This window comes from Chiloscyllium punctatum, chromosome 45 (assembly GCF_047496795.1).
Source record: "Chiloscyllium punctatum isolate Juve2018m chromosome 45, sChiPun1.3, whole genome shotgun sequence".
Taxonomy (NCBI): domain Eukaryota; kingdom Metazoa; phylum Chordata; class Chondrichthyes; order Orectolobiformes; family Hemiscylliidae; genus Chiloscyllium; species Chiloscyllium punctatum.
The window spans coordinates 20,592,389-20,617,182 of NC_092783.1; the positions used below are offsets into that span (position 1 = coordinate 20,592,389).

General features: G+C 38.7%; 1 protein-coding gene across 1 annotated transcript in view; it reads right to left on the minus strand.

Annotated features, from left to right (window-relative positions):
- The window catches only part of LOC140467209 (AT-rich interactive domain-containing protein 2-like), a 257,492-nt gene that overhangs the window by 22,909 nt on the left and 209,789 nt on the right, over nt 1-24,794 (minus strand). The window contains exons 12-15 of the mRNA XM_072563419.1: nt 23,928-23,997; nt 17,961-18,095; nt 10,846-11,051; nt 6,000-8,371 (exon numbers count right to left, since the gene is read on the minus strand). Of these exons, the coding sequence (XP_072419520.1) occupies nt 6,000-8,371; nt 10,846-11,051; nt 17,961-18,095; nt 23,928-23,997 (2,783 nt within the window). The remainder of the gene's footprint in view (nt 1-5,999; nt 8,372-10,845; nt 11,052-17,960; nt 18,096-23,927; nt 23,998-24,794) is intronic.

A 24,794-nucleotide genomic window follows, 5' to 3' on the forward strand; every position in this document is an offset into this window, starting at 1 on the left:
CCTCCTGCCTCTTACCTTAAATCCATGAGCCCAGTCACTGATCCCTCCAATAAGGGGAAAATGCTTTTTCCTGTCTACCGTCTACTTCCTGTCTCTGCCCTCAATTTTATATATCTCAAACCTGTTCCTCCTCAGTCTCCTCTACACTAAGGAAAGCAACCATAATCTATCAAATGTCTTTTCTGCCCCACATCTCCAGTGTAATCACATCGCTACTATACGAATTCCAGAACTGCATATAACACTTTAGCTGCAGTCTAACCAGTATTTTATTTAGTCCCAGCATCACCTCCTTGTCTTTCAACTCTATGCCTCAGCTAATAAGGCAAGTATACCATGTGTGTCTTAACTATTTTATCGACATTTCCTAATAGATTAAGGGTCTGCTGGCCATTCACAATAAGGTTCCCCTGATCCCTGTACTTTTCAGGGTCCTCCTAATATATCATGTATTTCCTGGCTTTGTTTGTTCTGCCCAAGTACATCACCATACACTTATCCAGACCGAACTCCATTTGCCACTGATCAGCCCATCTGTAACCACCTGAAATCTAAAGCTATCCTCCTTACTTTTTACCAGCTCACTATATTTTTGTATCACTTGCTAACTTACTATTAATCCTATTACACTCAAATCTAAATTCCTTATATATATATAACACACTGCAGGGGCCCCAAATCTGAAGCCAGTGGAAGTCACAAAAATACCACTCAACCATCACCCTTTTCTTCCCGCCATTCAGCCAATTCTGGATCCAGTGAACCAAACTTTCTTAGATCCCACAGGCTTTTACAGTCAAAGATCTTAAATGGTCATCGTTCTTTTCAAATCTCTCAAAAGCCTTAGCCCTCTTCATCTCTCTACTCACCTCCCACAATCTTCTGAGATCTGTGTTCTTCTAATTTGGGCCTCAAATATTCCTGATTCTAAATGGCTTCACTATTTGTGGTTGTGTTTGCAGTTGCCTAGGCTCTGTACTTTAGATTTCTTTCTCTATTATACTCCAACCCTTTTAAAACACTAAAACCTATCTCTTGGACTGCGGTCATCTGATAACTAACATTATCTATGTGGTACAGTGTTATACTCTGTCTTTAATGCATTGTGAAGTGCCTTAGGATTTTAAAAGATTTTAAAGCCAAAATTAATTTAGGCTGGTTTTCCTGTTGAAATCTGACAGGTTAGAAATTCATAAAATTCTATAAAAATGCCTCAAACGAATTCTACTACACACTGAATCAAAACTAGAAACTGCTCAGAATGTGAATATTGCAAACAGAAAGACAGCAAGCAAAGGAATACTTTACAATCTGGTATTCAATACTTAATTTAAAGGGCAACTCCAAGTATTAAACATAGTGTAACTAAGCATCAGAAACTAAAATCCGACTGTCATCTCAGACCTAAGGGCACAGATACCAATGGTTAGATTGTGAAGGCTATAATTCACAAAAACTACAAAAAAAGGGTAAATTCTTACTAACATAATTCCATTCCCCTTGCAGTAAATGGCAACATTTCATTTGCTTTCCAAATAATTTGCTGTCCCTGCATATTAACTTTGCAACTCATGTACCTGGACAGAGATCCTTTAGTACGGAGCCTTGCAATCACTCTCCAGTTAACCAATATACTACTTTTCCATTTCTCCCGCCAAAATGAAAAAGCTAACATTTGCTCACATTACATTCTATCTGACAAATTTTTGCCCACCTATTTAACCTGTTTAAATCACTTAGGAGACACTATCTCCACTTGACAACTTATGTTACATCCAACTTGAGTCATCAGACATTTAGCTGCCATTCATTCAGTCTCTTTATCCAAGGGGATGGATTTAACTTAACTATAATGTCCCCCACAAACATCATGTGCAGAGTCTATTGAGTAAGGTAATGTGGGGTGGGAATGGGAAAATACAGTATGCTGATAGATAATAAAATTATAATTGAAGATTTGTAACATCGAGGCACAAGTCCTCAAAATACATGAATATGGTGGATGAGTCTATCCTGAAAGTTGTCAAAATGTCTGGGACAATTCTCTCATGGACCGACCAGAGAAAAGTCATCTCTATAAGAGTGAGTGCGCACAGTGTGTGGAGGGTGTGCACGTTTTGAAGAAAAGACTGGGGACTGCCTTTTGCATCTAGAATGAAGCCAACTGCTGCCAAGGCTGGGTATTTTGCTGCCACAGCAGGATAGTGAGGAGGCAGTTGCAAAAGTGTTGAGGAAGAGGGAGTCTGCAGAGTGGGGTATGGAATGGAGGGGTTGCAAAGGTGGTTGCTAGGCAGTAGATAGGTATGGGGGATGATTAGTCTACAAGTAGGATTTGTTGGAGAGGTGTAAGGTGAAAGAAGATTGTGTTTAATTTAAATTTGACATTGCGATCCATGATGCAGTAAATGGGGCTTTAACTGCCTGATTATCACATTCCAGCTTTGTGTCTGCGCGACGGACACACATTAGCTGTGACTTCACCAGCAAGCGGAAGTCATCTCTAGGGTGATAGATTTTTTTTGTGTGACGGGTGTAAGAATTATATTTGAAGTAAAGTTTATCTTGTGGTCTTCTACCATTTTAAAAATACTGTGCACAGGAAACTAGTGCTTTCCAAGCATGTTGTGTAATTGCATTAAGTTTAGTGAAGCATTGGTAACAATTGCGAATATTGATGAATTCTGCTTCAGAGTCCAAATAGCCCATATATGTCAACACAAATACAGAAATTATTACATGAGCTAGTAAGAATAAAAAAATGCATCTCTCAAAAACTGTAAATTAGACTGTGGATAAAAAAAATCGGCCCCTGGAGGTTAACACTGAATGCAGTTAAAACTGTAAATGACGACACCTCAAGGACTGACATCAGCGGACCTTTGTCATTGGCCATATTTTCAAAACTGTCTTTGTATACAGCCAGCTGCTACAGGGAAGATTCAATTACTGATATGAAAAAGAGCCGTGCTGAAGGGGTTTTCCAAATCCAGATAGTGACAGGGACAAACTCTGCAGGAAGGATTTAAATTCCAATGGACAGTGACTGTTGGGTCGAGTATGGCACTGGTTCAAACTCTTATCAATGTGGACAAAAAGTAATCTTGTAATAATGCATTGGCTATTGCAATCTTTAGACTCATATTACACAAGTTTGATGCCAGGCTGTGATCAGCATTTGAAGGTGTGAGTGGGCTTGGTGTGCTAAAAGTCATCCCTTGTCTGTCTTATGGATTCCAAGTGCCCCTTGTTTCTTTTACAAGATAACCTATTTGGAACTACCAAGGGATTTGAATTAATCCACAAGAGTTCAACCCACACAAACCTTGAGGTAGCACAGGTGATCCATTTATATCAGAATACTGCCGTATAGGACAGAACTATAAAGAGAACATTAAAAATTACCTCAGAGGAAAGACCGAAACATAGATATTTGTATTTAAAAGAAAAAAGCCATTGGAGATTATCCAGCAACTTGGATAGATTTAAATTCCCTTAAAGTAACAAGCCACAAAGGCTTCACTGTGTGGTTAGAGTGGGTGCACTTCATTTTTCCATTGTCACTCTTCGGTCATATCCAGCAAAAATATATTGAAAAATGTGTAAGGAATATATCTGCAGCTTTGCCTATGGGGCAGGAAACAGTGTTCCAGATTGACTTTTGACTTTCTATGGGCTATAACAGCCCCAAAATGAAAATCTAACATGATTTGAGAGTTTAATGACAGAAAACCAAACATCTACTTATGAAAATTACTATTTCCCTATTTAGACATTCATATCAGTTAGCAAGTTTTGAGAAGATTTGTAGCTCAGGTAGAGGTTCTGGATGTAGGCTTGCTCGCTGAGCCAGAAGGTTTGTTTTCAGACACTTCGTCACCCTACTAGGTAACAGCTTCAGTGAAGCACTGGTGGTGTAGCCCGCTTTCTATTTATATGTTTGAGATTTCTTGGGTTGGTGATGTCAATTCCTGTTCTTTTTCTCAGGGGTTGGTAAATGGGATTCAAGTTGATGTTCATGTATCCTGGTGGCTAGTTTGCTGCTTGTTTGTCCAATGTAGTGTTCGTTACAGTTCTTTGCAAGATATTTTGTGAATGACAAATATCAGTTCACTTAAGGAGCGTATTCTCTCTACAATCATAGGACGTTCTGAAAACTTGTTACACATATTCTATTCTTTAGGATTTAAGTTGTTGATCATGAACAAACTTTGGAAATCAGTGGACAAGACTGTTCAATTTAACTGCCCCACTGACAGTATAATCAGGAAACTTCAGTTTCTGGTTGCCACCAACAACCACTGCTTTTGGGTTTGACATACGTTCTAATTTGACTGAAACTATAGTGAACAACAGTGCTTATATAGTCAGAGTTATGCTGTACATTTCTTTTCTCCACATATAGTTAGTGACTATTTTAATCTATTCCCATTGAATTCTCAAATATTGCATAGCTGCAGTATGCAGTGGGCAAAGCTGTATGTTGTAATCTTTAGCAAATTCAAATTTATAATTCTTACACAGAATTGTCATTACAAGATGACATCTGGCATAACTTTGAAATTTAAAATAAGTTTTAGAAAGCATCCAACCCAGAGTTAAGTGTGTGTTAACTATACATATTACAACATCCAACCATAGTTCAGAAAGACAATACAGAACACAGATGTTCTTTGCCAATAAGAACTCCTTAAGATGGCAAGACAAATTTCATTCTGCTGTCTTTTACCATCTCCAAATCACAGGTCCCTACTTGCTGTAAACATCCAAAACATCGACAGTATCTGGGAAATCTGTTCATCATATTTGTTGGGATTAGCAGATATCCAATCACCTATTCGCTTTCATTCAGAATGACAAGCATTGAATAAGCAGAAAAAGATTGGTGGTAGGGTATACAAAACAGATCTTATTCCTATATTGGAGATGCGATTTGCCTAACTGCATACTGAATAGCTTTTCAGTTTTCTCTCTCCAAATAACTACAGAAATCAATTTTTCTTTATAGATTTTATCTTGCCTTAGATATTTGTAATAAGACTTCATGATACACATTTTCTGAAAAACTTTGAAAACACTATTTACATAAACTGTTGTCATTTATTTCCAAGATAGTTTTCTGAAACAAGGCTTTCTGGGGAAGCAATTTGGTTGCATGGCATTGCTTCTAATGGAGGCTACCTTAAGGACATATATGTTGATACTAATTAATATTGACAACCCGATATTCCAGGGGCAGACAGGTCTGCACTGTATCATTAAAAGTAACATGATGTGAACAAATTTCCCACATTCCAAACGTTCCTGTCCTCAGATTCCTTGAGCATAGTGTTTTTTTTTAAAAAAACAGACTATATTTCTGAACTAAACTAATAGCCCCCTCTATCCACTTCATTTACCCTTGAAGAAAGGATGCATTTACATTAGTATAGTGGCTTTCAGGTTCCCAAACAATCCACAGACAATCAAGAATTTCTGAAATAAGTTTGTTGTAATATATGCAAACTGGTCAGCTAACTAAAAAACTATTCGAAAAAAACTATTGTGTACACTTTTTAATATGGATATTGTTTCAATTACAGAACATAGCGGCACAGATTCAAGGTGAGGAGCAGGAGTTTTAATGAAGATGTGAGGAAAAAAACTTTTTTTGTTACCCAGAGGGTAGTGATATTTGGTTAAAATAAATTTGGATTCTCTCATTTTAGTTCATGTTTCTCTAAGTTTTCATTAGTTCTCACCACCAGATGTTTTGGACTAGAGTTTGGTTTCCAGAGTTATTGCATTTAAAAAAAAGTACTCTATTAATTCTTAAACATGCTATCAGAATGTGACCAATTTTATTTACAATTTTCTTAAAACCCCAGGCAACTGCTTCAAACGTTGTGCATAATAAATCCAAAGCATAGTGGAATTTCCTTAAGTATTCAAAATATGCCTACAGTATTTCAAATCACTTCTGAACAATTTAATTTGGCCATCAAAGTTAAAGACATACTTACTGCTATTGTTGCTGTATTAATGGTTGCTCCAGCAGGGACAGCTACCATCATGGTGTTGCTCCCAGCTTTTGTTGGATCGCTAACGGTCATAATCCTCACTCCTACTTTATTTGGGATACCCGCCATGGAAACACCAGCTGTGTCATCACCAGGCCTTTTGATGGCTTGTCGACATGACTGAGCTTCGCTTGGGGAAAGCTTTGAAGCAGAAAGTGTACTGTTGCTCTGACAGATGATCATTTGTGAAGATTCTATAGGATTGGACTGTACAACAATATTGCCATTATGTTGAGACTGAGGCAAAGTAACATTAAAAGTGACTGCTGCAGTTCCACTTGTTAATACAGAGTTCCTGTGTGCTTGCTGAACTGTAGGATTTGGTACTATTACTGTAGTGTGTGCATGTGATTTCACATTGGAAATTGAAGAAGGTCCATTGCACATTTTTCCCGATTGACTATTCTCACCATCCGGGTGACACTTTGCATCCTGGTGCTCTTGATTAAGAATCTCGCCATTCCCTAAATGGTTAGGCGTGACAGATTTCTCATTAGGAACATCCTTCCCTATGTGTGAACGATCACCTTTAGCAAAATCAGAGTCTCCATTCAACAAAGGCCTTTTTAAAACATTTTTCATTTCTGCTGCACCAGGTTTCTCTAAAATCTGATCCCCATTTGTCAAGTTTGCTCCACTGCCAGCTTTTGAGTCTTGGAAAGCTGATGCTTTTTCCATGAAACCACAATGATTCATCCCTGAGCTGGGGTTCTCCTTCCTACTTTCCCCATTAAGTAGCATCCCAGTCTGATCAACTTTTCCATTTAGGTGTCCATTGCTTGCACTGTAAGCATTACCCAAGAAAGAATTTTCGATCAGTCCAATAGTTTGTTCTTGAGGTTGAGAACTGAGCATTTTTGTAGCATCTTCAGCTTTCTGACCAATGTTTTTCTCTCCTTCAAACTCATCGATTTTTGTGTTGCTTTGGTTGAATGGAACATGTGATGACTGGATAACATGGGTACTGATGACTGGCTTTGCACTGTGTTCTCCAGAAATACTGTTCACAGGATTTGTATTTACTTGTGTCACATGTGTGTTGGTTAAATTGGTATTCGGTACAACAGTGACAGTAACTTGTTGGTTGAGAGGTGATCCCTGGAGAATAGTGCTGGGGCTGGTGGTAGAAATAAATTGGCCAGGAATAATTTGTACAGTTTGTAGGCCTCCGTGTGGCTGTAGGATTTGTAAGTTTGACTGGCTTACAACCAGCTGAGACTGGGTTTGAACACTACCGCTAGGTACAGTGTTGGCCATCATTTGATAAACAACCTGTGGACTTTGAGCCCTGGTAACTGAAGATGACACTTGAGGGACAGGAAGTAGGATTTTACCTGCTTGGGAATGAGGTGGCGGTTTTGGAAGTAGTAACTGTTTAATTACACTGGTTTCACTAGTACTGCATTGAGTGCTTCCTACGGAAGGCTGTTGAACATGAACTTGAATGGGAGACTGTTGAACAGAAAGCACTGGCCCACAGGTACTGGTGTTCACTAGGGTGGGTGGTGGCAATTGGGCTGAAGAAATTCCACCTTGATTTGTTAGCACAATCTGATGAAAACTAGCAGGGTAAACTTGACCTTGATGTCCAACTATCACTTGGACACTTTGCTGGGCTTGTTGTTGGGTGGAATTACTGACAATAGTCAATGGTGTTGGACTAATATTTTGAAACGTCTGAGAAGAAACAGCGTTGTGGCTGCCTATAGTAAAAGGCTGACTGCTTGGCAGCTGGACAGCAGTGGCAGATACAACAGCAGTGGGAGCTGCCGTGTACTGAAGATGCACCTGCACAGGTTGGGCAGTGGTAGGTTGGATAAGCTGTCCTTGAGAAACTATGGCAGCACTTGTAATAGGGTGTATTCGTGAAGCAAACTGTGCATTAGGCAGTGTTTGACGGAGAACAGGAACTGTTGTAGTTGAACAGACAGACTGATGTCCAGCAAGGGATTGGTGAGTAACTGCAACATGAGGAAGATGAACAGAGGTGGTCACAGTGGGCAGCTGCACTGCTGTGGTGACTTTGGTTGCTGCCATTTGCATTACAGTATTCCCAGGAACAACTGTTGTTACTGCAGAATGGAAATTCGGATGAACAGCAGTTGCTTGGATAGCACTAGCTTGTATCCCTCCAGTGGCTATGGGTACCTTGCTTGCAATTGTACAGTATTGATGTTGCTGGGCAGGAGTACTTATTCCAGGAGGCAGTTGGCTTATGTTCTGGGTCTGAGTTGTGTAGAGGATTTGAGAGACTGGTTGACTTGTAGATGTGAGGGCTCTGTGCATTTGAACAGTTGGGTTAGATCCCGTCATTCCTAGAAACAAGAAAAAGATAACTGGTTAAGAGCCAAACATACATATATAAAAACCTTATTGTCATAGCATGCTGTTAATACTGAACAGTTTCTACTAATCCAACAGTAATGAAAAGAAAAAATAGTTCTAAGAATTATTCATCCTTCTCATTCATTTACTTCTATTGCCAATACCTTAATGAGATCACTTCTTGTTTTTATAAAGTTCAAATACATGCCCATTCTACTCAATCTCTCCTCAAAGGACAACTTCTCATTCCAGAATGCTTCAATTCGAATATCACCAGCAAGGGCAGCTTTTATTACCCATCTCTAATTGTCAATGAGATGCTGGTGGTGAACTACCTTCTTGAACTGCTGCAGTTCGTGCAGTGTAGGGGCATCCACAGTGCTGTTAGGGAAAGCATTTCATTAGTTTCACTCATCATTGGAGAAAAAATGGCATTCTACCTCCAACACGGAATGGTACGTGACCTGAAGGTGCAATCATGGGAGCTTTGGCAAGTAGATGCAGTGCATCCTAAAGACAGTGTATGTTGCACTGTGGGAATTTAGTGGAAGATGTGACCGTGCTAGCTGGGTGTTACTTAAATGGACTGATTTGCTCTGGATGGTGCAAAGCTTCAAACATTGCTTCAGCCACACTCATCCAGGCAATTACAGTTCAGGTGTGTGCGCCGTCACACTCCTGACTTTTTAAACATTCACTCACAGGATTACTGGCTGGCTGTCATTTATTGCCCATCCCTAAATGTCCTTGAGAAGCATTCTGTAGCCCACGTGCTCTAGGTTGACCCACAAAACCCTGCGGAAGGGAATTCCAAGATTTAGATACAGCAATATATTTCTAAGTCAGGATGGTGACTGGCTTGGAGGGGAACTTGCAGGTGGCCATTTTACTGTTTATTTGCTGTTTTTGTTCTTCTAGATGGAAGTGGTCATGGGTGTGGAAGGTACTATATAAGGATCTTTGGTAAATTTCTGCAGTGCATCATGTTGGTAGCATACACTGCTGCTGCTAAGCGTTGGTGGTAGAGGGAATTTTTGCCAGCAAGCTGCATTATCATGGATGCGATCAAACGTGAGTGTTGTTGGAGCTCCTTCTATTCAGAGAAGTGGAGAATATTTCATCATACTCCTCACTGATGCCTTGCAAATGGTGTATGGTCATTGGTAAGACAGGAGGTGGAATTACACATTACAACCTCCCAGTGTCTAATCTACTGTTTAGCCAGAGTATGAAAATGGTTGATCTCAAAGCCTTGGGATCAATTGCAATACCCAGGCTTTTGATGGTGGAATTCAGTGATGGCATTGCCATCAATGGTCAGGTATGATGATTAGATTCTATTGTATTGGAGATGGTCATTGCCTGACACTTGCGTGACGGAAAAGTTATTTGCCACTTATCAACCCACATCTGAATGTTATCTAGGTCTTGTGTGAAGGCATGGACTATTTTGATATCTGAGGAGTTTCAAGTTGTACACAACATTCCATAGTAATCAGCAAACTGTTCACTTCTGAACATGCTGAAGGTGGAAGTTCATTAATGAAGCAGCTAAAAATAGTTTGGCCAAAGTCACTGCACTGAAAACCTCCTGCAGCAATATCCTAGCAGAAGACTAGCTTTCAAAAATCACAACCTTCTCCTCTTTTCATTAGTTGTCACCAGGATATGACAGTACTGTACTTCACAGATCTGATCCATTGTTTGTGGGATTGTTCAAATCCTCTCAATTAATCCAATGAATTGTCATCACTTTCCCTTCAAAACAAATATAGCAATCTTGTGTAATGAGATCAAAATTGTACACAGTGATTTCACCAAAACCCTGTACAATTACAAGATCTCCATAATCATATACTCCTAACTCTTTTCAATAAAGACCAAATTACCATTTCCCTTTTGAATGTCTTCTAAAAATTCAAATATTTTTCATCCACTGGCTGCCCCTTGCCCCACCTGGCTCTGCTATTTATACTTTCCAAAAACTAACTGATTATCAAACAAAATTTATTTTACATTTTCCTTCTGATAAACGTAAAGCAGTGTGAGGGGTAGAGGAAGAGCAAATAATTTATACATACAGTACAGTAATGTTCCCAACTGCTTCTAAATTAAGGAAAAACACAGTACTCCTCACAAGCCAACTCAAAGGGGTGACTGTCAATCAATGTAAGGTTAGTGCATTTGAACTAAATGCAGGTTGCAGGCTCAGTATACAAATTAAGTGGAAATTCCTCAGTAGTGCCTATAGTTCACATCTAATGAAAATGCCTCAAGTTAATCAAGTAAAATTCTTTTGGACCATTGCAGCCATTCCTTGGTGCATGAAGAGGAGTGTATGTTCAGTACAACCACAAATCTTTTGAAAGCATGGACAAAATTACATCAGTGTATCTGCATTTATTTTACTGAAAGGAAGCTTATACAATGAATTTAAAATGAAAATGCCAATCCTTTTTCTTACCAACAGCAATGGAATTCACTGTTGTACTGGAAGCAGAGCTTGCTTTCACTGTGACAAAGGAATTATTTGGTGTTTGCTGTTCTTGTTGAAATGTTCCAACAGGAAGAGGTACAACTCTACGCTTGATCCCAACCACATGAAATTGTGATTGCCCATTAGCACCAGCATCTTCAATCTTCTTTATTGTGTGGTTAGGAAAAGTCAATCTATATCATAAAAAGATAGAAAAGCATTAAAATGAATGCATTTTAGTGGCTCCTCTTCCTTCATGCTTCCTTTCTGCATTTATATTGGCTGAACACAAGGTGGACAAGATTACACTGGAACTGACTTAGAAAGAATGATACAGCAGAGGAGGCCATTAACTCCATCAAGTCTGATCTAGCTGTTAGCAGAGCAGTCCAACCCAAATCCATTCTGCTGCTCTTTCCGTGTAGCTTTAAGTTTTTCCCATCAAGAACTCATCCGATCCCCTCAGAATGGTAGTACTGAATTCGCCTCCCCTGCCTTTTCAGGAGCTGCACGCCAGGTCACTAACTCACTGGAAATGGTTTCTTAATTTTTTTTGCTAATTACTTAAAACTTGCCTCTCCTGCTTCCTGACTCTTCTGCCACAGCAAAAGGTTTCTGCTCAGCTGCCCCAACAAAAACAGTTCTGATTTTGAACATAATCTCTTTATAACCCTTTATGTTCCAAGAGGAACAATCCTATCTGCTTTCATTTCTCTATATAACTAACACCCCTCATTCTAGTATCACTCAATCTAGTACATCTTTTTTGCATCTTTTCCAAGGCAATCATAAAGTTCACATTCCTGATGAAGGGTTTATGCCCAAAGCATCGACTCTCCTGCTCCTCAGATGCTGTCTGACCTGCTGTGCTTTTCTAGCGCACACTTTTCGAGTCAGATCTCCAACATCTGCAGTCTTCACTTTCTCCATCTTAAAGTTCTGATGTCAAGGATTGAACAAAATATTCCAGTTGAAGCCTAATGGTGCTGTTGCAAAGCCTTAGAACAGTACCCTTGCATTTTTATATTTTCCTTACTAATAACCACCAAGAATCCCATATGCTTTTCAAAAATCTTTCTCAGTATCCCCTTTCACCTTCGAAGATTTGTGTGCTATATCCCCAAGGCGCTGTCCTGCAAACAATTTAAAAGTGAATTGAATGCTCCTCTGTATTATTCTGTTTTCCAAAATTTAATTGATCCAAGGGGTTGGGAAGTCATGTTGAGGTTATACAGGACTTCTTCTAGCATACTGCATCTAGTTCTGGTTGTCCAGTTATACCAGGAAATATATTATTAAGCAGGAGAGGGTTAAGAAGATATTCACCAGGATGATGCTCAGGATGGAAAGTTTGAGTTATAAAGAAAGGCTGGATAGGCTGACACTGTTTTCACTTCAGTGTAGGAAGTTGTGATGTTATATAAAAGTTTACCTTAAAGAAGTTTATAAAATCACGAGGGGTGTAGATAGGGTCATAAGTAGATACCTTTTCCCTCAGATGGATGATTTCAAGGCTAGGGGCACATTTTTAAGATGAGAGGAGAGAGATTTAAAAGAAAATGTGGGCAATTCTTTTTACACAAACGGTAGTTCAAGTGTGGGACATACTTGGTGAGGAGGTAGTGGATGTGGGTACAGTTACAACATTTAAAAGACATTTGGATGGATACACGAATAAGAGGGGTTTGGAGGGTTATGGGCTAGGAGCAGGCAGGTGGAATTAGTTTAGTTTGGGATTATGTTTGGCATGGACAGGTTGGACCAAAGAGTCTGTTTCCGTGCTGAAGACTTTGACTATGACACTACATGTCTGCCTGGGTGTTTCTGAAAATTTTTACTACATTACTGAATATTGTATAATCTGACAGATTTTAAATTCCTCATTTCTGATGAAGGGCTTATGCCCAAACGCGATTTTCCTGCTCCTTGGATGCTGTCTGACTTGCTGTGCTTTTCCAGCACCACACACTCCACTCTGATCTCCAGCATTTGCAGTCCTTACTTTCCCCAGATTTTAAATTATGTCTTATTTACACAAATCCAGGATAAATATGGATTTTAAAAAGTAATCCTAAAACGGATGTGAGAAACATCACTATATAAATTTAATTCTTTGAGGTAATAAGTAAAATAGATAAAGAGGAAGTGGAAGATGTAATATATTTGGATTTAAGGTGCCACACGTTAAGCTAATTAATAAGAGCTCATGATGTCGGAGATAGTATCTTAGCATGGATTGGTGAACTACTAGATGACAAGAGTTGAGGTAAGGGGGCATTGTCAGGTTGGCAACTTGTAATTAGTGGCATGTCACACGGATCAGTGCTGGAGCCACAATTATTTACAATATACATAAATGACTTGATGACGAAGGTGATAGTTCTACAGTAAAGTTTGCAGATGACCCCAAAAATGAGTGGGCAGACAAGTGGTGAGATAATACAAAGGCTCTACAGAGGGATATGGACAGGTTAAGCAAGTGGACAAAATCTTGGCAAATGGAATGTAATGTGGAAAAATATGAAGTTATGGCATTTTGCAGGAAGAACAGAAGAGCTGAATATTACTTAAATGCAGAAAACTGCAGAAAGCTGTGGAACAGTGAGATTTTGGAGTTCTTATCCTTGAATTACAAAAAGTTAGCATCCAAGCTCAGTGGCAAATGAAATGTTGGCCTTTATTTTAAAGGGAATGGAGTACAAAAGTAGGAAGATTTTACTCAGTCAGGCCAGAGCTAGAATGCTGTGAACAGGTTTGGGCTTCCCATCAAAGGAAAAGATATACTGGTACTCAAAGTTGTCCAGAGAAATGTCTTTAGGCTTAGGCTTAACCAGAAGGAAGGACTGTTTTATGAGGAGCAGTTGAGTAGAGTTAGCAATGTGTATGCCTACAAGGCACACTGCAAAAATTCACCAAAGATCTTAGGCAACACTTTCTGAACTCATGATTACTTCTAACAAGAACAAGGGCAGCAGATACATAGGAACATCACCACCTTCACGTTCACCTCCAATCCACTCACCCTCCTGACTTGGCAATATGTCGCTGTTCTTTCACTGTCAATGGGTCAAAATCCTGGAATTCCCACTTTAATTGCACCGAGAGTCTATCTACAGCACATGGACTACAGCAGTCAATAAGGCAGCTCACTACAATCTCCACAAAGGCAACTAGGAACAGGCAATAAACACTGACCAGCCAGTGACCCCCATGTCCCATTACTGAATGAAAAGAAATTCAGAAAAATAAACGTATATTGAAAACTTCAAGACTTTTTGGGCACCTGATAGGGTAGAATAAGTGAATCTGTATAATTCTTCACCAAAATAGGCTGTCAAGGCTGAGTTATTAAGTATATCCATGATGATATAGGCAGACTTTTAATGAGTAAATGAATTAATGGTGGTGGAGAAATGGCAGAAAAGGAGAGTTAAGGATCATCAGATCAGTCATGATCTCACGGAATGGCAGAGCAAACACAGAGAGCCGATTAACCTACCTCTACTTCTGTGTCTCATCTCTTCAATCTGAAAATTAACTGGATACAAATGCTATGCAATCATTATCTGTGTTCCTTCAAATTTTTTCAGCCACTGCGTTCACCTTGGAGGTCTACTGTGTGGCAGCAACTGAGAAACTGGAAGTGAATGCGTCAGCACGCAAATCAGCAGGTGCAGACCCTCAGGGTGGCTGTGCGTCTATGCAGCTTTAAAAGATCATTGGTCACTATCCCTTTATTCTTAAGGGATTTAAATCTGATAACAAGTTTATCATTTGGTATGGAGATGAAAGTTGCCTTTTGAAATTTTGTATACACAAAACTAGCTGAAATACCTTCAACAACAGTTCACAATAAACTAAATTATTATGAGTAGGCCTTTTGGTCCTTTCAGCCACTTTCCAAGTTCCAAAGGCTCACAACCAGAGAAGAAATTCATCCTACTCTGTCTTCAATTAGCGCTTCTCATTTTCCTAAACTCTAGCCAGTAGAGTCTCAATCTGTTTAGTCTTTGCTCCGAAGACAATCTCTCTGTACCAGGGATCATTGCATTGAACCTTGTCTGAACTGCTTGCAATTAAATAATATGTTCAAGTCAGGGGATGAAAATTGCTCATAGTCCAGATGTGTTCTCATCAGTACTTTGTACATTTGAGTAAGACTTCCCCATTCTTATACTCAACCCCCCGTGAAATAAGGGCTAACATTCCATTGGCCTTCCTGACTACCTGTGTGCTAGCTAGGTTTCCTGTATTAAATACCCCCAAATCCTTGAAGTTTCTCCATTTAAATAATACTGTTCTTTTGTTCTCCCATCCAAAATGAACAATCCCAAATTTTCCATTTGCCAATCTACCAAAGGGAAAGTTACTTCCTTTCTACCCTGTCTATGCCCCTCATAATTTTATACATCTCAATCACAGACATCTCAGTCTCCTCTGCTCCAAGGAAACCAACCCCAGTCTATCCAATCTCTCTTCATAACTAAAACTTCCAATCCCAAGCAACATATTGGTAAATCTCTTCTGCATCCTCACCACTGCAATCACAATACTCCTAAAATATGGATTCCTGAAGTGCATTCAATAGTCTAGCTGTGGCCGAGCGACATTTTTTATACAATTATAGCATATCCTCCCTCTCCTTAAATTCTATTTCTCAGCTAATAAAGGCATGTTTGAAGCATCTTCCACCATAATGATTGATGCAAAATATCTATTCAACTCTTCTGCCATTTCCTTGTTCCCGATGATTATCTCCCCAGATTTACAGAGGCATTGACCTCTCTTCCCTTTTATATATTTAAATAAGCCATTATCAAATTTTACATTCTTTGCTAGTTTGTCCTTGTAATTTTCTTCATCCCTTTATCATCTTTTTAGTCTGCCTGAATTCTGAATTTATCCCAATCTTCAAGGCTCTCAATTAATTTTCCCTTAAAATGAAATTACATGAAACCTTTGTTGAATTTTATTTATTGGTTATACTTTTCCAAATGACAACTCATTTGTAGAAGTTACTATCTCGAGCTGACAGCAGTGATCATTGCTCAGTTTATTCTTTTTCTTTTTAAATCAGGGGCATAACATTTACCTTCCTCCAGTCCTATGGTATCAATTCCATATCTAAGGTTGGACTGGAAGATTGTGCAAAGACAGCACCTGGAATATTCATCCTTTACTTCCCTTAATTACCTTGAATAGTTCCCATCTGGACACGAAACATTTCTGCTTGAGGATTGCCGCTCTGTTTATTTTTACCATAGTATATTATACTACTGTCTCCTCTTTCACTGCAATATTGCATTTATCTTCAGTCATGAAGAGGATTCGGCCAGCTTATGTTTTATTTGACAACTCTATATCTAATTATTTGTTTACAAAAATCTTAAGTTCTCCTTTTATATTAGATGCTTTTTTTCTGGCTCCAATTATTCTTTATTTTGATCTCTATATTTTCTATACTCAGCTTTCTATTATCCTACATTATAAACCATACAAAATCATAAATCTTTTTGTACCTTAAGTTGTTTAGCTATCAGGACTACTGAAATTTTGGGCAACTTTCCTTGTGGGAACATATACTCAAAATTATATCCTTTGAATATTCATGTTACCGTTGCTCAATTAGCAGCCTTCTAATTTTCAATTAAAATCCAGCTGTACCAGAATTGTTTTCAACTTAAAAGTTAGCCTTCTTTCAGTGAAGTGGTTGCATGCTTGAATGTACCTAGTCACCTTCAATATTAAACAAATCTGATTTTATGATTGCTGCCCCTGAAAATCTTCCCAAAGATAATCCACTTTCCCTACTTCATACCCCGAACAAAACCCAGTACTGCTTCTTTCCCAAAATGTAAAGATGCTGATCAATTTTACCTCCTATTCATTGCAGGGAATACGTGTTCAGCCCCTACTGTATTCAAGTTTGGGAATATAACTGTGAAAAGCTGATTGAATCTGCATCCTCCAGTAATGAATTTATACATTACATATAGCTCATCACACTTCAAAGATAAATTTAAACTGAGATGCATGCATTGAAATAATCGCCAATACAGGAATTGAAAACTCTGGCTCAAAAAAAAAATCGAAATGTAAATGCTCCAAAAGCATTGTTCTCAAGCCAGAGATTTAACAATTACAGTAGGCATCGTGGATATGAATATTTTTCATTAATTTCAATTACTGTTTGGAAAAGTTCACTGCAATACATTCCAATTTCTTCACCAGCATGAATTTTATACTGGCAAACAATAAAAGCACTAAACATTCATAACATTATTGTGACAAAAAGCATGGTGAGAGTGAGTGTTGGCAGGCAGACTTAACTTTTAGACTGTCAAAGCTGGGGTCAATCGTCACCTGCCATCCACACACAAATCCTTTTCAGCATTAATTTATTGTCTTAAACAGAAGAGAACTTTAGGTCATTTGCTCAAGCCACAGAGACCAGTTATAACTTCTGTGTTTAACTAATTCACATCAAATCAGGCTGCAAACTGTAAGGGTAGAATCTTCAATCAAGGCTTCTTGCGGCACTTTGGTAGAGTCCCTACCTCTGACCCAGGTTCAATTACCACATGTTTCAGAGATGTGAAATAACATCTCCTAATAGATTGAAGAGTAAAAGAAAATCTAGACTTTTCAACCACTGAGGCAACATCCTTTATAAGTGACCATTTGATGCAAGTTAGGCTTTACTAATAAATTACTCTGAGTACCTAACTGATCAATCAGATCAGGATTTCTTACAAAGCTTTTCATTTTGACAAAGGTTAAAATAAAAATAAACAGAAGAATGAGAAAGATTAAAAATTTCGATGATGATCCACAATTGATTGTAGAAGGCATATTGTACTGGCATTTTGATTTTAAAAATTGGTTCAAAATAGCACCACAGGTATCATTCTGGGTACAGAAGGCAGCAATGAAAGTGGATGGAAGCATCATTCTTCCAGTTTAAACCCATCAGCTTTACATAATTCACTAACAAAATTAACAGCTAACATCAATTGTTTTGATATTTTAAATGACACGAAACAATTAAAAAAAATGATATAGCAGTGATTAATTTGAGCATTGCGAGTTAACATACAACTCACCGGAGACATTTGGTGAACCCTGTAGATGTTAGAATACCACTGCTCCCAAGTTTGCTGCAGAGGGACAGGTACTCAGAGTATAGGTCTACTCGGTAGATTGAACTATCTGCACTTTCTTCAAAGTTGGCATTCAACCTAAAACAGGAGAAAAATGTATTTTCTCACAACAAAGTACTCCAACTTATCTAAGCATTATGGAAGACGTTCATCACAGACAGCTTAAGAGAATTTATATCTAGCATGATTTCATAATCCCCTGCACTACACAAAATTTACAGTCAGATGTGGTTAATCAAGTAGCCATTTGCCACCTTTACCCAAGTGTCTCATTCACATCTGGGGTCGTAGATTCAGTAAAGAAAATCAATGACAAGGTGGCTTCTGACATTTTTACAGCAAATGGCAAAAATAAATTATAGGACCAAAATTGAAGTTGTACCTGAGACAGTGGATGGTACTGCAAACAGACAGTAATAAAAAAACCACAACAATGACCACGAAAACAGAAACTGCTGGAAAAGCTCAGCAGGTCTGGCAGCAGCTGTGAAGAGAAATCAGAGTTAATGTTTCGGATCCAGTGACCCTCCCTCTGAGGAGTTCTGATAAAGGATCATCAGACCTGAAACATTTACTCTTAGTTTTCTTCACAGATGCTGCCAGACTTGATTAGCCTTTCCAGCAATTTCTGTTTTTGTTTCTGATTACAGTTCTTCCAGTTTTTAATCATAATAATGGCTATATTTTGTTGAAAATAATAATCTTTCCAGTGTTAACTTGTAACATTAAACCAAAATGACAAGGTTTTGACAAGTTAAATTCTGGTCAATCTTTCCTAACTCTGTGCATTTTCGACTTGTTTTGATCCCTAAGCTTTTTATGCAGTGATTGGGTAACAGTGTTTAAGATGAGTTTTAAATTAAAAAAAAATCAAATTTTAAGGCTAAAGGAAATTACAAAAAAAATGGGCTGGTAAAGTAGCAAGGACTTCCTTTAGAAATGCCTAAAATCTAATAATATTGAAAGAAGAGGAGGGTTGCTCAGCAATGAAAACTGAAGCTACGTGGAGGACAAAGAAGTGATGCAGACATTAAAATGATTTTTTTTTAGAACTGCAAGGGAATACCAGAGGAGGATAATGAAGAATTAGGAGACAGGCAATGCAGAGAAAATGAACACAACTTGAAGATAGCATTTTCCCTAAGCAGTTAAACAGTTCAAGTTGGCCACAATTTTTCAATTCTCCTTAAATAACTAAAGGGACTGATAAGTACTCAATAAAATAGACAGGATCAGGTCAGTAGAAAGACAAAGTTGTTTAGTCAGTTACAGTCAAAATCTAGGAATCTACAAACCAACATTAACTTAACTGTAATTTGCCCAACGCAAACTGTGTTTGTAATTGTTCATCTAAGTTATTTGAATAAAAGAAATTTGGTGGATGCAGCAAGTTTAGATTTTCACAAAGCATTCAATATAATGTTTCAAGTTTCAACATGTGCTGTGTTAAAAATACATGGATGTAAAAAATGATTTTGGGTAAATGACCACTGTTGAACATTTGAAAGCTTCACAAGGGCTATAACACTGTTCTCAGCACTGGTTTGACATCTGTTGCATAATTATTTAGGATATATGGCACAAAACAAATTATTCAGCCCAACCAGGACATTTATTTTCTACTTAGTTTTCTCCTATTTTTCTTCAATTATATTTATCATAACCCTCTACCCTATATCCTTCCACGATTGTGGTAAAATAAGTCGGGGGGGGGGTCGACAGCGGACTGTTTGACTTTTATCAAACAAGATTTTGTTTTTATTCTAATACTCTAAATTGTTTTGCACAAGCTACATCCATACATTAGGAGTAACATTATGAAGTTTGCAGATAATACCAATGTCAGGAAAGCTGTGACGAGGTGGGTTGTACATTTTAGGATGGAGAGAATGATAAAATTGGCAGAAGCATTATATATGAATATCAATGCAGAGAATCTGGAATGGAAAGCTATAAGCAGAAACAGCAACTATAAAATTAGCATGTCATAAAAATGCATCTAGTTCTTTATTGTCCTTCAGGAAAGAAATCAGCAAACCTTATCTGGTCTGGTCAATGTGACTCTGGACATACACTTATGTAACGGAATCTCAAATACCCTCTGATATAGATGAAGGATTCACTTAGTTCTATCAAACTACTATGAGGAACAATAATAAAACAAAGTGGACCACCCAACATTGGCCCAGGTAATGGGCACAAGAAAGCCACACTCTAATTGGAAATGATATCCTCAGTTACCTTTGGGAAATTTATGCCACTTCTGGCCCACAGATGGCTCAGACAGGAATCTGATATTATATTCTCAGCATCATATCTGTCAGCTAATTTTACAATTCAACATTATTCCATACTGTGTTCTGTACTATCAGAAAGATAGATCCACTAAAGGTGACAGCACAATGATTTTTGAAGTTTACGACACAAACTCTGGACTGGTGAAGTATTGTGACATTAAGCCAAACATGGCCAATAAAATAGCCTGATTAGTATCTAATGTCCTGCTTCTGCTGATATATCAGCATTCTCTGTGGGTTGGAATCATTCCTAGCATACAGGCAGATGGCTGTGACTGCTGAAAGTCAGCCTCTCAGCTCCAGGACATGTCTGGAGTTCCTTAGACTAGTGTCCTAGATTCAACTAACTACAGCTGCTTCATCAATCACCTACCCTCCCTCAAAGTCAGGACATTTGCTGATGACTGCACAATGACTCAGATACAGAAGCAGTCTGTATCCAAACGCAGCAAGACATCCAGTTTAGGCCAAAACGTGGCAACTAACATTTGCACGAGACAAAGAATTACCATCTCCATGAAGAGACAATCCTCTTGACATTCAATGGTGTTATCCTCACTGACTCCTCCATTATCAACATTCTCAGAAGTTACCACTGACCAGAAACTGAACTGGACTTGCCACATAAACACAGTGGCTGCAAAAGCATGTCAGAGACTCTGATAATTGCAGCAAATAACTCATCTTCTGACTCCCTAAAGCCTATCCAGAAGTTAGGAGTGCAGTGGAATACTCCCCACTTGACTGTATGAGTGCAACTCCAACTATACTCAAGGAACGTTAGCCAGGACAAAGCAGCCACCTGATTATTTGTGGATGTGGCACCATTTGTTCTCTCCTCCATTGATGCCTGTTAGAAGTGCTTACCATTTATGCAATGCAATGTAATGCTGAACTTCACCGAAGATCCTTAGATATCACCTTTCAAACCCTTGACAAATACCATCTAGAAGCATAAAGTCATCAGATACATAGGAACACTACCACCTGCAAGCTCTCCTCCAAGCCACTTACCAGACTGACTTGGAAATACATTGCCATGCTTACAGTGTCATTGCAACAACTTCCTGGAATTCCATCCCTAACGGCATTGCAGGTCTAACCACAGTTGTTCAAGTGTGCAGCTCACCACCACCTACCTTCTCCAGAACAACTAGGCAAAAGCAATAAATATTGGTCCGGCCATCAATAGCCATGCCCCATGAGTGATTTTTATAAAAAATTCATGATAAACAGTAAACACACCATGCTTATAGATAGTGCTCCCACAGCCAATGGATCAGATTAACATTTTGAATTTATAAAGGACCTTCAATGTAATAAAATATTCCAAGCTATATCACAGAAAATTATTAAACAGGGTCATGAGGAGAAGATGATCAAGCAGGCCTGTTTTGAAGGGCACCTTAAAGGAAGAAAGGAAGGAAAAGTGGTAAAGGGGCTTTGGGAAAGGCTTCCAAAGCTAAGTGCCTTGAGAGCTGTAAACATGACCACCAAAGGGAGAACAATTAAAATTGGGAATTCCCAAAATACCAGAATTTGAAGACAGATGTTCCAGAAAGTTCTATGACTTAGGGAGATTACAAAGATGGAGAAGGCCAAGCAAATAAAGACTTTTTTTAAAAAAAAGGCATATTTAACCAGTAACCAATTAAGGTCCATCAGCAAACAAGCAATAGGTGAAACTATCGCAGGAATTTTGGACCACCTCAATTTCACAAAGAGAAGAACTTGGGAAGCTGGCCAAGAGTCTGTTACAACAGTCAAGTACAGATGCAACAAACACATGAATTTCAGCAGCAGTGACACCGTCTGCTTAAGTTAAAGAGGTAATGAAGTCATACAACACAGAAAAGGACCCTTCAGTCTAACTCGCCCATGCTGACCAGGTTTCCCAACCTAAACTAGTTTCACTTCCTGCGTTTGGCCCATATTCCTCTGAACTTTTCCTATTCATGTACCTGTCCAAATGACTGTACACACATCTACCACTTCCTCTGGCAGTTCATTCCATGTATACGCCATGAAAAAGTTGCCACTCAAGTCCTTTTAAATCTTTCCCCTCACTCCTTAAATCTATGCCCTCTAGTTTTGGACTCACCTACCCTAAGGAGAAGACCGTCACTCTTCACCTTATCTATGCTCCTCACAATCTAATAAACCTCTATAAGGCCATTCCTCAACCTCCTATGGTCCAGGGGAAAATGTCCCATTCTTTTCAGCCTCCTCTTATAACTTAAACTGACCAATTGCAGTAACGTCCTTGTAAATCTTCTCTGCATTCTTTCCAATTTAATAACATCCTTCCTATAGCTGGACAACCAGAACTGCATGCAAAAGCGGCTTCAACAATGCCCTACAAAGTCGCAATGTGATGTCCCAATTCCTATACTCCATGCTCTGGCCAATGAAGTATGCCAAACGCCTTCTTCAGCATCTTGTCTACTTGCGATGTTACTTCCAAGGAACGTTGTACCTGAACTCCTAGATCTTTGTTCAACCACATTCCCCAAGGCCCTACCATCAATTGCATAAATTCTGCCTTGATTTGTCTTACCAAAATGCACATTAACAAAGATGGAAGAGAAGTATTCCCAAGTGAACAAAGGATTGCCTTTTATGTTCTGTGTTAAGAAGTTCACCCATTTCCTTTATAGCAGGCACTTTGTGCTGTTGACAGGCCACAGTCTGCTAACCTCAATTTCTGGCCCATATGTGGGAATCCAGAAAATGGCCTGCAGAGGTGGGCACTGACTCGCTCAGCCTACTCACATGAAATCAGATACCAATAGTCGGAGAAGTACAGCAAGCAGATGCTTTGTCACCCACTACCAGGAAATAAAGATGTTCCCGACTGGAACCTAAATAGGCAGTCACAATGATGGCACTGATGTGGAAACTCAAAGACAGAGTTGTACAGCATGAAAACAGACCTTATGGTCCAACTCGGCCATGCCGACTAGATATCCTAAACGAATCTGGACCCATTTGCCCAGCATCTGGCCCAGAGCCCTCTAAACCTTGTCTATTCAATCCCATCCAGATGCCTTTTAAATGTTGTAATTCATATTGTAACAACAATAAGATGACTTTAAGAGGGATGTGGGCCAAATACTGGCAAATGGGATTAAATTAATTTAGGTTATCTAGTCAACATGGATGAGTTGGACCAAAAGGTCTGTCCTCATGCTGTACAGCTCCATGACCCTATAATTTGAATCCACAACTTTCTGACACAAGTAGAGTTGAAATCAAAACTATATCACTTAATCATTCTGCACTAATGAACCCATAACTTAAGTCTTGGCTTCTTTCTCCACTGTTGGAATTCTAATGATTCATGGATCAAGAATTGGACTCCAAATACAAGAATACCAAACCAAGAATTTGAGTTAACCATTGTTTCAAAAATCATTTCTATTTATATATCATTTTATCTCATCTCTTTCAATTAATTTATTTCATTCTTTAACATAAATCACAAATGTTTTCAATCAATCAGAATTTCACATGAAAAATGTGAAAATTACACTGACAAGATTACATTTCTCACAGGAAAAAAATAGTGATTTTTCAAAAAAAAAGTCTGAGTTGGCTCACAAAGGTCACTTACCACTGGCATGTAAATGTCTCACTATCTGCTTCCAACAAGCTGGCAGAGGGAACTCCAAGAGGCCTTGATGCTACAGAAATCAAATGAGAAAAGAATATATAATGCTGTCTGGCAAACTTACTTCAACTGAACCGGAATTGAAAAGTACCAGTGATTAGCTGGATGAGGTTGGACTGATTAATATTCATTCATCTGAATATGTTCTTCCTAATTCTTCATGCTTTAGAACTGCATGCTTCTGTACTAGTTTAAAATTAAGACATATTCATGCATATTATGCTTATGCTGCAACTAAATAGGGAAAATATTAATTAACAAACACATTACATTAACTTGAGTACAGTATTGTTCATTTCCCTAAACATACTAAATCAAAAGGGCTGCATGCTCTGAGGACAGACAATCTCACACCGATTGCTACTCTGGTCCTGTTTTTGAAACAAAAGAAGGGAGAGCTGTATTTCTGAGGAGATGCCACCCACGTCTCCTTTGGAAATGCGAAGCCATATGTCCACTCTGATGGTTCTTTCAAAGTATAAAACGGTTGGAGATGGCAAACCCCATTCCCTTTTCAGTGTAGTCAGCTGTCATGTTTTGAAATTTACAGGTCCTGACAGACATTTTGAAAGCAGCTTTCAAACCATAAGGACATAAGGTTAACTGTGATGTTATTATGCTGGGATGTAGGATGTCAGATAGCAAGGTGGTAGTATCAGATGGTAACATGACAAAGGGTTGGATGTAAATGAGTAAGGGGTATGGTGCAGGAGCATAGGATGCCAAGTAGGAAGGGTACCGGGGTCAAAGGGCGCAGGTAAGTGATGCAGTGTTTAAGTTAGATCAGATGTGTGGGAGAAAGAAGAGTTT